Source organism: Tasmannia lanceolata, unplaced genomic scaffold, assembly GCF_043159265.1.
Source record: "Tasmannia lanceolata isolate RefF3 unplaced genomic scaffold, GAP_Taslan_0.1 ptg000002l, whole genome shotgun sequence".
In the NCBI taxonomy this organism is placed as follows: domain Eukaryota; kingdom Viridiplantae; phylum Streptophyta; class Magnoliopsida; order Canellales; family Winteraceae; genus Tasmannia; species Tasmannia lanceolata.
The window spans coordinates 53,423,758-53,438,444 of NW_027518679.1; the positions used below are offsets into that span (position 1 = coordinate 53,423,758).

At 38.1% G+C, this 14,687-nt stretch overlaps 1 protein-coding gene across 6 annotated transcripts; it reads right to left on the minus strand.

Annotated features, from left to right (window-relative positions):
• Positions 1-1,242: 1,242 nt before the first annotated feature.
• LOC143878788 (type I inositol polyphosphate 5-phosphatase 2-like) lies at positions 1,243-8,485 on the minus strand. 6 transcript variants are annotated; one of them, XM_077381022.1, is made up of 11 exons: positions 6,994-8,465; positions 6,759-6,891; positions 6,568-6,642; positions 5,782-5,869; positions 5,597-5,701; positions 4,372-5,137; positions 4,073-4,257; positions 3,494-3,602; positions 3,203-3,351; positions 2,549-2,785; positions 1,243-1,752 (listed from the first exon to the last, which is right to left on the minus strand). In XM_077381022.1, the coding sequence occupies exons 1-11, from the start codon at positions 7,021-7,023 to the stop codon at positions 1,737-1,739; spliced, it is 1,893 nt and encodes a 630-aa protein (XP_077237137.1). In that variant the 5' UTR covers positions 7,024-8,465; the 3' UTR covers positions 1,243-1,736. The 6 variants fall into 6 exon arrangements, 4 of the variants coding, with proteins under 4 accessions (XP_077237137.1, XP_077237144.1, XP_077237141.1 ...); XM_077381026.1 differs by lacking the exon at positions 1,243-1,752 and having other exon boundaries at positions 2,574-2,785; positions 3,228-3,351; positions 6,994-8,483; XR_013251090.1 differs by lacking the exon at positions 1,243-1,752 and having other exon boundaries at positions 2,647-2,785; positions 3,203-3,341; positions 6,994-8,481.
• Positions 8,486-14,687: the final 6,202 nt, after the last annotated feature.

Here is a 14,687-nt window from a genome sequence, read left to right on the forward strand (position 1 = left end):
TGTAGAGGGTTATGACAGATGACTACGTGGTACACCTGGATCAAAAGAAACTTGGGCCGAAAGGACAAGTAACATTGCCGACCGAAGGGTGTAACTTTGGTTATGTTTATCAGAATCACTATTAATGCATACAGTTGGAAAGAGGTCGGCAAGACCTACATAGTGGCTGTTTGGAAGCATCTCAAAATTAAACAGATCATTTAGAGGGTTAAATCTCAGTTTGAAGTCAAATTTTACTACTTATTATAAGTTTTTATCTTGCTTGTTTTTAGCTATGATTTGGCCGACACTTTGAATTTATTGTTGTTTAGATATGATTTGGCCGACACTTGGAATTTATTGTTGTTTAGATATGATTTGGCCGACACTTGGAATTTATTGTTGACACGCATGTCGTGTCCGACACGACACCCATGTCCACGTCTCAACACTCCTTTAGACACTTAAATGTACTGCTAGAGGTGTTACGTAAATTTATATGTACGCAAGTGTACGAGTGTGCCACTATTTCTAGATTTTTAAGGGTTTCCATGTAGATACCTGGCACATGAATCTATATCCACAAATCATGATTATATGTACTTTCTATTTTAGCCGTGTCTCCGTTTCTAAAATTTGGGAGTTTGCCGTATCTGACACTCCATGTCTGTGTCGACATGCGACACTCGTGTATGTGTCCACAAATCATAGGATTTTAGCTTGTCGAGAATTCCATTAGCTTAGAGTTCTCTTAATTAAGGGTTGGTAATGAGTTCTATAAATTTACTGGTTTTAGTAAGCACAAAGTAAGTTTGGTTAAGAGCCTTGATCATGCATTGATGAGAAGTGGATCTTAATAGATCAATTACTAAAGCCCTGTTTGTTTTTTTGTTTTGAATCAATTTTCATTCCAAAACTGATTCTTGGCAAAATTGAGCATTTGGTTCACAGTTATAGAATTGATTCTAGGCAAAAATCAATTCTACATCGGAATAAAAATACGCATATTGCTGGGATGTAGAATCAATTTGAGTCTAAAATCAATTATACACTGCGAACAGATGCCAAATTTTGCCAAGAATCGGTTTTGGACTCAAAATCGATTATCAAAACCCAAAACAAACAAGAGTTAAATGTCGGTGAGTGGTTATCAAAATCCAAAACAAAATTTTCATTAACGGGTTACTGCCACATTTTCTCTACTAGATTTCAAAGTTTCAATAATCATCAGTAATTAACTGTAGAAAATTTTATAAAAAATCATTGATATAAATGCCAGACTTACAGTCTCTAAGTTACCTTTTTTTTTCTGGATTAGTCGAATTCTGTAGGGTAATTACAATAAAATTCCACAAGAAAAAAAATATATAATATACAAAACATTGTCCACAAAGAATATAGAGTTCATCTAAATAATGTTTCTTCCAAAATCAAAATCCTATACTCAGCTGACTTTTTATTTAACTAATAAAAAAGAAGATTTGTATGTTTTTCTCAATTCTATTGATTTTCTAAGAAAGTTTTAGTGCAGTAACACTACTGGTATGCAAGTTCAGCTCTGGGGTTTCCCCTCAGTTTCTTGCAGTTACTCAGTTACCTATAACCAACTTCAACAGACTTCAAACCCTTTTCCATTGCTTGAATTCTTTCTATTTGCCGCTGGACTCCAACTCAACAAGTGGATCTTTTGGTTGCGAGATTTTTCATTAAAAACTGTCTGCAGATGAGAAGCGCAGTTAAAGCACCCAAGTGCCCTTCTAAAACAAGCTTTCCCTGCAAAAAATGAACAAACCCACATTAATACAAACCTTCATGATTCTGCAGAATATTTCTTTGATGATGCCACTCTATGGAAACAAGAATCTAAGACCAATGCAACAGTAAAGATTCCTGTTGGTGGTAATTACAATAGCAAAGTCTGGTCACTCTACTCCTTTCGTCTCAGGCTTGACTCTACTTCATTCCAAAATTTCCTCCTTTTATGGTTAAGCTAGGATCAAAGACACAATATCAAAGGTGGACATCTTGGCTATGGGCTATTTGCCACTTGGGCACAAGATTCGACAGTGTTTTCAATCATTTTACTAGGTAGAGATGTTGCTATGTGTTGAGTTGGATGTCTTGAATTCAACGCGGTTGGGGTCCGAAATATTGTGTTCAACCCGGATGCAGCCCGTTTTAAGTGTTTTCGGCCCTATAAGAATAAGTTATGGCTCGCTTTATCTAAAAGGGGTTTTAGGACTTATCTTGGATTCTTGTTTTTGATAGGAGGGTTGGGAGCTCAAGAAGGGAAAAGGGGTGTATTAGGGTTTCTTGTGGGTTGGGTTGAGAGATACTGATCTTCTCTTATAATCTCTTGCTCTTATAATGGATCTTCTCGTAGGCTCTTCCGAACCACATAAATCTTTGTGTCTTTGTGTGTTTTGCTTGTGTTTGTTCTTTCATTTTGCTTTGCCATTGAAATCGCATATTGTTATTTGGGGCTTTTCACAACAGTATGTCCTCCCATACTCTTCATTTCACTTCTTCCTCGAACACAAAGTTGATGATGGTTGATACTATTAATTACCTGATATTTGTGAAGCTTTCCACTTGCACGTCACTTTCACTCCCCTCCTCAAGGAGATCTTCACAGAGGATTCTAGCATTTGTGAAGTTTAAAGCCCTACGGAGTTTCCGATGGTCAAAAACTTCGACTTCAACAGAGAAAATTGAGCTAACAGGGCGATGATCTGAGAGCCTTATATCGGCTCCCTCATAAGAAAGTTGTTTGATGCCCTTTCCCAGCCATAGTATACGATCACACCTGCATGTTGATGAAAAAAGCATAGTAAAGTAGGAAAATATGTAGTTGAAGGGCTGATGATAACGAGCAACATAAGTTTCCTTACTTGTATGAGCTGAATTTATAGCCAAGTAATTTTTCTTAATTTAGTGAAGTAACACCATGTACACATACATTGCAGGTTCAATACATCACGTAGTTATGATGGTTTTCTGATCAAGGACATGTGCTTTAGGCAGTTCGTGACAAAGAAAGCATTAATTAAGTATTTTTGAGTTTCCCTAGTACTATTTTCACTTTCATTATTCAGCAACCATTAGTCTTTTTTTCGTAAGAAAATTTCATATAACAAACTAAGATTCCTTTCAATTTGTATCTTTATTATTTCAAGTTCACTTTTATCTGTAAGCATTCCAGGCAACGCAGATTCAAGCTTACCAGGCTGGAGATCTCCTCTTCTCACCTTCTTTTGGGTTTTCTCCAACATATCTATCCGAGCCGAATTCATACTTGTAAGTGGGAGGAAATTCAATCACCCCTTCCTTCCAACCATCAAATACACGCCCACGTCGAAGCTCTACGCATAGCTGTGACATTCCTCATTATACAATCCAACATTTTTATTATTGCTAGTACTAACAATGTTAGCACATAAATGTTGGAAAACAAAGTGATTGCTTACACCCAACACAAACACTTATGTTATTCTTTAAGTAGCGGAAACCTTACCTGATCACTGTTTATAAGTTCATCCCATTGTTTCCCACCAACAAGCTTCCTTATGTCAGTGTCCAACATATTGAGACGATAATTCAAATCCCCAAACCAAAAAATCTGACTGTTTCACATTCAGAGAAAGACAATCACATTTTACTCCACACGAAAGTGCACACATAGGAAAAAGAAAGGCCAAAGGTGCTTGTGGGGAGTTCCTACATCAACTAAAATGACTTCCAAACCAAAACCATTTTAGGTTATAATTTTTTCCCATATGTTATTTATAAATTTTTCCTCAACATATTTGAATCATCAAATTGTTTCTCATTATTCTTGAACTTATATAATAACCATCTAGGAGCTTCAATTTAGATTCCAGCTAGGTGGTGTGACCATCAAATAGTTGCTTGTAACATCTCGTAACGATCTTAAATATCCTGATGATTTGTGCAAGTTCAGATAACATTTTCAAACAAAAATCATCATCACATGAACATGTAAATGGCGTGCCTTTTAAGAACACACTTGACCATAACATTAGCACTGAGAATTGACATAAAATGGAAATGATGATGGTTTGGAAATTCTTACTCATGTGAGGGAATTGTCTGTGGCTGACCAGTATCAATGACTGAAGAGAATTGTGTTCGTCGTAAGATTTCATAAACATCGGAGTTACGCCTCTGTTGATCACCCTCTTTTTGACCAGATGTAAGATGAGAGCAAACAAAGCATAACCATGTTTGGAAAAGAGTCATACTAACAGAAACAGATCCCTGCATTACAACAGGTGATATAAATTAGATAAAAAGTAGTATCCATGCTAAATGTGTTCATAAATTGGTTCATACATTCAGGTGAATTATTCAGTGTGAAAAAGAGAACAAGACCTTGTTTCCCATGTAACCCATAAGCCCGACTCCAACTGGAGAAACCTTCAAGTTGTTTATATGACTCCTCAATGTTTTACGAACCCAAACTGATACATAGATCCCCACCATCTGCTTGCTGACAATACGTACATATCTAGCATGACCCTTCACACATCCTCTACTGTCTTTATTTTCACATTTCCCTTCTGCTTTTTCAGAAGGATCCTCTTCCTCACCAAAAGCATCAAACAATGAATCAATCAGTTCAGACGGCTGCTCTGGCCAGATCAATCCAAGATTTCCTGAACTGTGGTGCACTCGTTTCAATCCACCTTCTAATGCTAAACTTTGAGAATTGAGATTTAGGGGCTTTTCCATCCAATCAAAGCCAATTCTTCCAGAACTGCTCAAGACTCTCCTTAACTTTGTGCTAGAAGACAAAACTTTAGGCGCTTTATCTAACGAACGTTCTGGCCAGTCTACTCTACTGTCACTGTCAATGTCATAGATTCTCTTTATCTGAAACTTGTTTCCCAAATTGATCACTTCACATAAGTCTTCTCTTTTAAAGACATCACCATCACCAATCTCATCTGCAAGCGCATCAGCAGTAGAAGATGTCCTCATTACTGGAGAGGGAGGGGCGCTGTAACATTTGTATTTTTTTTGGGGTTGCGATGACTTGTTAAGTGTTCTACGAATGATTGCCTCCCATTTTGGGACTGGCCTTGTATCCTCCGCTCCCAGTACATTCCCAGCATTTAAAGGAACTACCTCTTGGAAACTGTGAAACCATGATATAATCACAATGTCATCCTAAAACTTCTCATCTTCAAGACATTGAAACTGTATACAAACTACATTCATAGCGAAAATGCAAACTACAGAATATAACTCAAAGCATGGTGAGTGCATAAGTGTATCATTTCTGAATTTATGTGGGGGCATTTCACGGATGGGCTGTTGCATGTGAGAGCAGCCACCTCATGAATGAAGACAAAATCCGCTGAAAAATGAGCCTGAGTGGCAGCTCTCACATGCAACGACCCATCCGCGAAATGCCTTCTGCAATGGACGCTAGCAAATCCGTGTGTGTGTGTGTGTTAATACTCGCTAGAAGGGCCAAGATAACTGGTATTCAACTTCTGAAATTGATATTTTTAATACAGCCAGTAATGGAACATCATTGTTCATGAGATTCAAAGAAAATTAAATCATAAGGCTAAAATAAGAAAGTACTCACCCAAGAATGTACATATCTGCTGGTTCTTTTGTACAGAGCCATTCGTCAATCTGAAGATCGTCATAAGGAACTCTTCCAGCAACATTCCATGTGCCTATTGTTATCCTACATCGCAATAAAAATATAAACAAACAAAGGTTTTGGTTTTCATCAACAAATTCTAGTAGCAAAATTAACATCCAAACCTCACATCCTTCGTACTTATATACTGCACACGCAAAGTTTCCGATTTCCCCCTCTTGCGCCTCAACAAATAACCCACTGATGGAGTTTCTGGACAGTTCAAGTGTAGAAATTTAGGTGGATTAAAGCCATGATATATGAAGCTCAGAATATTAAAAAAACGAAACAATTTGATATGTCAATATGCTTATAACTGAAATGAAACCCTCTAGTCCATGCAATGTTCAAACCATATGCCCGAAAGAGAAGGCAATGGATCCAATGGTTAGGCGGACGAAGCAAGAAACAACGTGATATTGTTTGCCCGTTTTATCAACTTCTCAAGAATCTTATGAAATAAGTGTTGGTAAATGATGCAGTTAAACAGTTCAGTTCACTGGATGCAACAAAACTAGCAACCCCTTATCTAAATATCAATCAGTATATTCTCCAACTGAAAGGAATGCAATTAGTCTATCAAGAATAACTTAAAGGAACCCAAAAATTAGCCTTTCAGGGGATAAAATAAGGGATCTAGAACACAACAGACTTGGTTCTTGCTAAATCCATTTTTTCACCCAAACTGTGTCATAAGGCAAATACTTGAAGTTGTAGTGAATCAACTCCCAACATTTTAAGATGATGTTACAGATAAGTGTGAGCCACGAGTGAGAACTTTTCAACGTCAAACCTTGTAACAGAATACCAAGACAAGATCAAATAATATCAACTTCAAGGTTAAATGGCAATTCAGAAAGTATGTGTGACCCTAACAGGGAAAAGTGTCTGAGATACTAATTTACTGTTACCTGAAGTTTCACTTGGACATGCAGATTGGTTTCCTTGCGTTCTGGTGAACAGATTTGGGTCCACCCTTTTTGCCTCTTCAAACAGATACAAATAACAGAAGTTAAGGCAATAAGATCAATCATAGAGACAATAAACTGTTTACCTTAGACAGTAAAAACATCTCAAAAGAGAAGACTGTTTATTGTCGTACCATCGTCCTCAGTCTCAGTACCATCGTCCTCAGTCTCAGTCTCAGTCTCAGTATCAATCTCATCTTGGCTGAAGCCGTGAACCTTAGGCTTAATGTTTAGCCATTTCTTCATCATAATGGAAGGCCAAAAGTTCTGCATATACATAATGATGTCCAAATCAATAGATATCCTAAATTTAACCATGAAATTGCAAAACAAGTAATCAAGAACTAGTAAAAGGCTCTGGCTGTGTACCTCAGAATGCTTTTCTCTCCTGGTTCTCATGGCATCCCAATAAAATCTAGACACCGATGCCAAAAACCCACAAAGCAGCAATGAAGAATGCTTCTCTCAATCACAAAGGCACGCAAAAACACCTAATCACCGCTGTTTTTTATACTCAGATGGGATGATCTCTATATTGTCTTGTAAAACTTTCCATCCATTACAACTTCACAAGACATGAAGGTAGATGGCAGGTTAATTTGAAAGCAAAGGAAGAAGATACAAGGGTTCCCAGAACAGAAGGATTTGGTGTAGGATTCAACACAAAGGACAGATATGTGCACGGTCAAATTGAACACCGACCCAGCTGTAGACTACTCAGTATTTCTCCATATTGGGTGTTGAAAATAGACTCAAGCAAAGGAGACCCTGATGTAAAATCAAAGGCTCTCTCTCAGCATCTAAACTAATCCACCAGCCACTTATTCAGCGGAATAAGCCATTGATAGCACTTAAAACAATAAGAAGATCACATCTTCATTCACCCATTAACAGAACGAATCCCGTTCTAACTCGATCATCGATAGAGAATTAAAATCAATTTATAGAAGCTAAAAGACTAAATTATCTTATGGAAGCTAAAAGACTAAATTAACTTATTAAGAACGAACGCGGATTCGGGAAAGATCAATCAGAGACAAAATTTTGGCAGACCCACACCATTAACAGAACGAATTCCGTTCAAACTCGATCATCGATAGAGAATTAAACTCAATTTATAGAAGCTAAAATACTAAATTATCTTATTAAGAAAGAACAACGATTCGGGAAAGATCATTCAGAGACAAAAGTTGGATTACTACGTCATCCCACATATGTCCAAATTGGAACCAGAGCATCCTAGTATTACAGAAATCGCGAATCTTAGTCAGGCTTAAAGCCTTAAAAAAGGAGCAAACACAAAGTTAATTATTCATTCTGATAGATAAAAAAACAAAGAAATTCAAACAATGATTAGGAACAGCAAAAGTAACAGACCCTAATAAATGAATCTGTAGCACTGTTCATATAGTCTCCATTGAGATTTCCATGACCCACATGTACAAAAAGCCAGAAACAAGGTACATTTTCAGAAACAAACCAGTTCATTACATAAATTAAATATTTTGGTCAATGGGTAATGACAGAACTAAAAAGAAAATTTAAGTCCAAAGTAGGGCAGGTGGAGAGAGTGACATGGAGGGAGGTGAATCTGAATTTTCATAGATAAGAAGATCACAAAACTGAGATAGAGAAAGGGTAAAAAACCCATCAAATTATTCGTAAAGGACATACAGAAGAGCCCAAATTCGGACGTGGTCCATGCGCACTAAGTGGATGACGAATTTAAATGCAGAGTTTTGGGTCTATGTTGAAACTGAATTTGATGAGAGCCAGAGAATTAGAATCAGAAAATTGAAATGAAGGTGGACCTTTTTATAGCAATTTCTATCCGGATCTAACGGGTAAGAGGTAGAGAGAGATGCAATGTACGATTTGTGTACCTTATGTTGTTGGGATTTTGTTTTAAATGTGAAATGTTTATTAGCGCGAAAAATTAGGAGATGGGAGATTGCTGTTAGAATACTTCTCCATTTGGCGGAAAGAAGTATAGAAATGGAAACGAGTAATGCACCCATGATGACCTGTGGGACTAGGCCAATCACGGGTTTGTCCAAAAAATGAACAGCCCGAATACAAGATAAATTTTGGATCCGATCAGCATGGGGATCCGGCTAACCCGAGCGTCGGGTTGAGGATGGTCAACCCTAACCCAACCCGCCTCCAAATCGGGCCGGGTTGAGTCAAGTTGGATTCAGTTTCATATAGGGCCAAACAAAAAAATACATAATCCTAAGAAAAATCATGATAAAATTAGAGGACGGAGGTCGGGTTCGGATTGGGTCAGGTTGCCAAGGCCTCAACCCAAACCCAACCCGAAATTAAATCAGGTTGGCTTTTCCCAACCCAACCCGAGCCAAAATTGGGTTGAACCCGTCGGGTTCGGGTTGAGCCCGATCCAAGGTGCACCCCTACCTGATATCATCTCCTAAACATCATTTACTCTATTGGATGATTATAACCCTATGATTACTATAATTGGGTAGTTTATTGAGTAAGAAAAAAAAGGGATTTGCTAGGGACCATCGCAATGGATCCACTTCCGATTGGATCCACCTATGTCTCAATCACGATCCATTCAAATCCCATATTGGTCAGATCAGGTTCGGAGTGTTATTCGGATCTTACTTCCATGTCACAATCACGATCCATTTCAAATTGGACCACCATCGGAGTGTCTTAGTAGGTCCCACTTACGTTATACACGGTTAAAATTCTCAAAAGAGGGTGAGGGCGAGTTGTAGCGGCTGACGACACAAAGGATTAGGGACTTAAAGTCAATGGTTAGAGAAGGAAGAGAAGAGAGTGACTCAAGACTTGAGTCAGATGAATTACAGAATACTGAAAATAAAAATTGCTCAAAAATGGATAATGCTTCTTTTTACTAAAATAAGCTTGAAATAATAATACTTCATGTTATAACAATTGAGAGTATCTTCATAAAATAATATAATAATATTGAATTTAGGACTGTCTCGCGGGCTTTTATTAGTTGTCTGGTTCCGATCGGTTATTTATTTTTTTCAGATTTTATGATCAGGATCCGAAATATGATCATGGATCCTAGCAGTGTATCTAGGTCCTGTCCATTTAACTTTGGATTCGGATAGTCCATCGGAGCCCTCCCATTGACACCCTTGCAGTGAATAAGACAAAATCTGTTGAAAGTGAGCCTGTGTGGTTTTTCTCTCATGCAACAGCCGGCCAGTGAGAGATGCCTTCTGCAAGGGTCCCTAGCAAACCCCCTAATATTACTAGGGGTTCCTAAGTACGGATATGTTTGTTATTTTATAAATGGGATTATCTAATCAATTTTGTAAAAGCACTTTTGCAGCTCCACTTTTTCACAATAGAGATTGGTATTAGGAGACTCATTTAGAGTAGCGTGTTTTCCTAGCAGCTCTCGATAGAAAGTTACACTAATTTGCAAGCTATGATTGTTTGATTGAGGAGCCATTATTTAGGGTCACAAGACGCTGCGAATTTCTATTGTTTGATTGTTGGATAATCTAATCTTGAATATAGTATTATGTTGTCATGGATAGCTTGTTTAGAACGTTTGTCAATTTTGTTTTTGTTCCATATTAAGAGTTTGATTGTTGGATAAACTAATCAAGAACAGTACCGCGCTTGATATTTGATCCAACTGCAGCCCGAGGCCCATATTAAACTATCATGGAATAAATTATCTAGAGAAATGATCAAGTGAAGGACGCCCTTGCAACTGCCAAACGACGAGCGCCCCCTATTGGATCCACGTCTCACACACCTCCTACAGCTCATGCAACTCTACCTTATAAGAAAATAATGAAAATACCCCTCTCAAATAAAATGATCAACATGCCCCCATCTCATGGAAAATGACCAAAATAACTATTCAATGAGAATTGTAAAAATACTCCCATCTCGTAAGAAAAATACAAACATACTCCTGATACTTATGGTATATGGATGATGAAAGATGATGGTTTTTTGGTTATTTTCTATGTGATAGGTGTATTTTAGTAATATTATATGAAATGGATGTATTTTGGTCATTTTTATAAGATTTGGGTGTTCTGATTTTATGAGATAAGGGTATTTTAGTCAGTTTGAGGTAGTTTTTTTTTTTTTTTCGGTAACGAAGGGTGTCCCCACCCCCTTCGGGGGTAGGACTATTTCCCTACGGATGCGCGCAATCATCCGGAAACCACGCGCATCGGGTAAGCAAGGGGGGATTCGAACGCTCGTCACTGGGGAGCAAACCCATGACTTTACGCCAAAGAGCCACACCCTTCCGGGTCAGAGGTAGGTGTCTTTCGTCATTTTCATGAGATAATGGTATCTCGGTCATTTTCTATGAGATAAGGTTACTTAGTCATTTTCTATGAGATGTTGGTACTTTAAAGATACATACGAGTTGCAAACCTCTATAGATCGGAGGTTTAGGATCATCCTATAGAGATGATTTTTTGAAGCACAGCCTAATTAAGGCGGGCCCAACAAATGAGCTGTTTGAATCATCGAACCATGTGGACCCATCTACAATTTTTTTAAAAATGCTCAAGTATATGGGGACACTATATAATATCTTGAGATATGAACGGTTTGGATTGTCAAATGGGATGCTCCAAGTTATACAAGGACAAGTTTTAAAAATCTCCATACATTGATACAGGGGTAAACCTGGCAAATGAGCCAGTTGGATTGGGTTAACATGCGGGTGCGGGTTCAACAGCTTGGGTTAAAAATGACCTGCATCGCTACGGGTCAGCATTTAGGTGACCCGCACCCACTGCAGGTGGGTTGGGTCAACCCGCGGATAACCCACAATTTTTTGCCTAAGAGTATTTTTTTTATGGAGGGAAGCATGTTCGGCCGGCCTCTCTCTCTCTCTCTCTCTCTCTCTCTCTCTCTCTCTCTCTCTCTCTTTTCCTCTTGTCTCTCACTCTCTCGAGTTTCTCTCAAAACCCTAAAACATGAGAATGAAATACACCCCCCTCCCCCTCCCGCCGCCCCACATTGCAAACGAACCCTTGTCCCTTTTATACTAGGTTGCATCCTCTTAATCCAGACAGTCCATTTATCTTTTTCTTTGATCTCACAGTTCGTATGGATGGCTTCTCAGTGAAGTAACACAAAATGTCTGGATTACTCTCCAAAAGAGAGAAATCCTCTATTTTATTGCGAGTTAGGAAATGCGGCCCCATATCTACTCGAACCAAAAAAAACAAAAAAAGAAACTAAAAAAACAAAATGCGGGTGCCTGCGGGCATGGTTTGAAATTTCGGTTTCGACATAAATTCGGACCTAGCCGAAATCCCGAAATTTTGGCCGAAATTTGGTAAAGACGCACGAAATGTCGATTTTTTTGGCTGAAATTACCAAAATTTAGGTAATTTCGGCTGAAATTTGGGAAAGGAATAAAAAATTAATATCTTTTTTCAAATTTAGCCGAAATTGATGAAATTTCTGAAATTTTGACCGAAATTTGGTATGTTTCGCCAATTTCGGTTTTGAACGTTTCGGTTTCGGTCTTGACCGAAATCGGATTTCAGACGAAATTTAAAACCATGCCTGTGGGTTCACCCGACCCAACCCATGTTTTGGCAGGTTGGGCGACCCGCAGGTCAATTTTGACGATTCACTCAAATGGGTTGGGTCCTAACAGTGTTTCTGACTCAACTCAAGAAATATTGAGTCGATTAGGTCAACTCCTGAGTGAACCTTATCTGGCATTTCCTGAACCTAACTTTGCGGCTAGGTTTCCTAACCCCAAAGTCCACTTGTATTAGTCCATAGAGGCATAGAGTAATAGGTGGGGACAGCCTATTGGATAATTCCACTTGTTAGCAGCTGGACCCATTATAATGGCCAATCACTCAAAGTTGGTCAAGTATCATTTTGGAATTTAAGTCCGTATACCATATAAGATCTCATTTTTCAAAAAGTATAGTGGGCCCATTTCATATTATAATACAAACCATTCGTTTGTTAGGCCAAAACCTAAATAGGCTATACTACAAAAATCATTTCCGTAGGATGATTATAACCCTCCGATCTGTAGAAGGACTTTACATTATGGAAACCTTAATAGATTGGAGGGTTAGGATAATCCTATGGAGATGATTTATGCGGTACAGCCTCCTATTTCCTTTGCGACCAAACAAATGAGCGGTTTCGATCATCTTACGAAGTGGCCCCACATATAAAATCTCTATTTTAATATTTTGTATGGCAAGGTCTTCCTTCCATAACGTGCCAAAAATTGGTTTGAATGCCTTTACAAGGTGGTTTTTATCAATCTCCTTTCTTTTCTTGGTTCCTACCTCCCGGTCAGAGGACTCAAAGCCATTCATCTAAGCCTAGTGGTCGACATTGGAAAGAAAGCGAAATACACCTTTTTTTCTTCGGGACTCTGTCGACTTCAATATGCAAGGAATCAAGAGAACAAGAACAGCGACTTTTAGCCAAGTTATTAGGCTTCTTTTATTGCTTTTACAGGACGTAAAGGATAAAATTTTGAGCACGGGAGACGGAATTTTCTGGTTTTAACAGGGAGGAGGAGAATGAAAATTCGGAGCTGCTATAGTTCTATATGTTTCTTGCTTGTGGGACCTGTTTGTTATGCAGATCAAAATAAGGAAAGTTATTTATTCGTCCCCTTTTCTTCCCCAGGCCACCCCTGTGGTGTATTTATGAGTTACGGGGTGTGCCCCCGGGGAAGGAAAGGGGCCAAATATAGTGGGTGTGTGATTGCGAGCTCAGAACATTATTGGACTCAATAGGGAAATGATAAATGAGCCCCTTTTCATTATTAGGGGTATCCAGCCACAGTGTATCTATGACTGCAAAGGGTGCAATGGGGACGTGAACGGGGCTTCCTTACTGTAGGTGTTAGATTGTGTAAGGAAAAAGACTGTATAGACAGGTATTAACCTATATCTATGTTATTTTGAATTTTCGAATCTCTCTCTTTTAGTCAAGATAAGCATTTGATATGTTTCAATGATGTTTGCAGTTGTTTTGTGTCATTTCACATTTTGATGACATGTCCTTTTTGGGAAAAGTTGTTTCATTCCAAACTTGATGATACAACTTAACTCGGATTTTGATAAGATGACTGTAACATTCCAAATGGAAACATAGAATGATTCTTTGTATAAGAAACTATTTAGGTCTTGTTCTTTATTGAAACTTGACAATGATGCTTATTGATACTGTTTTTCAGCCAATATGATAGTGTACTAAGTTCTTCTGGTAGAACTAGATTCTTTAGTATTTTACACAAATGATTGGATTCATTTTCATGAAATTCAAATTTGGTAATTTACAGAGATTGGCGAAAATGGAGGAGCTTTTCTCGATTTGGATTTTGATGAAAATGACTTACTTGATGAGTAAATCCTTATAGAGCAGTGATGACTATTATATTCTTTTCAGTTGAATAAATAGTTCACTTACATGTGAAACTGCTTTTGTTTTAGTTTATATTATTTCTAAAACTCTTGGTTATTCTTAAAAGTATTCTTGTTTTCAGTTGGATTACAGATCTTTTTTGATATGGTGATATGGATGATTCAAAATTTTGTTTGGACATCACATTATCTATCTATTGAATTGTGATATATGTAGAACATAAGAGGAGATTGTTGGGTATATAATACAGCTAATGTATGTTCTAATACAAGCCCAATAAGATAATGGACCGGTGTAGTGGGCCTACATGGGCTAGAGTCCATTAACCAGTCAATAACCCTTGTGTATCTCTATATATAGGGGCTGGAGGCAGCAAACTAAGGATTCCAAACTAGAAACCTAGGGTGTAATGCTTCAAGCAACCTTGCTTGACTCTAACAATCTACTTCTCTTCTTGTAAGATGAGTGCGAATACCTTGTTAACAGATGGCAACGGCTCTTGTAACAGGATTTGACTGCGAATAGGCGCATAGAAATCATGTAATCCTTGCAGAAATTGCGTTACTTGGTCTTGATGCAAAAAATCTAACACGGCTTTGGAAGCACCACAGGATCAGGCAGGGAGAGAGGTGTAAGAAGCCAGTTCATCCCACAGAGTTTTCAAC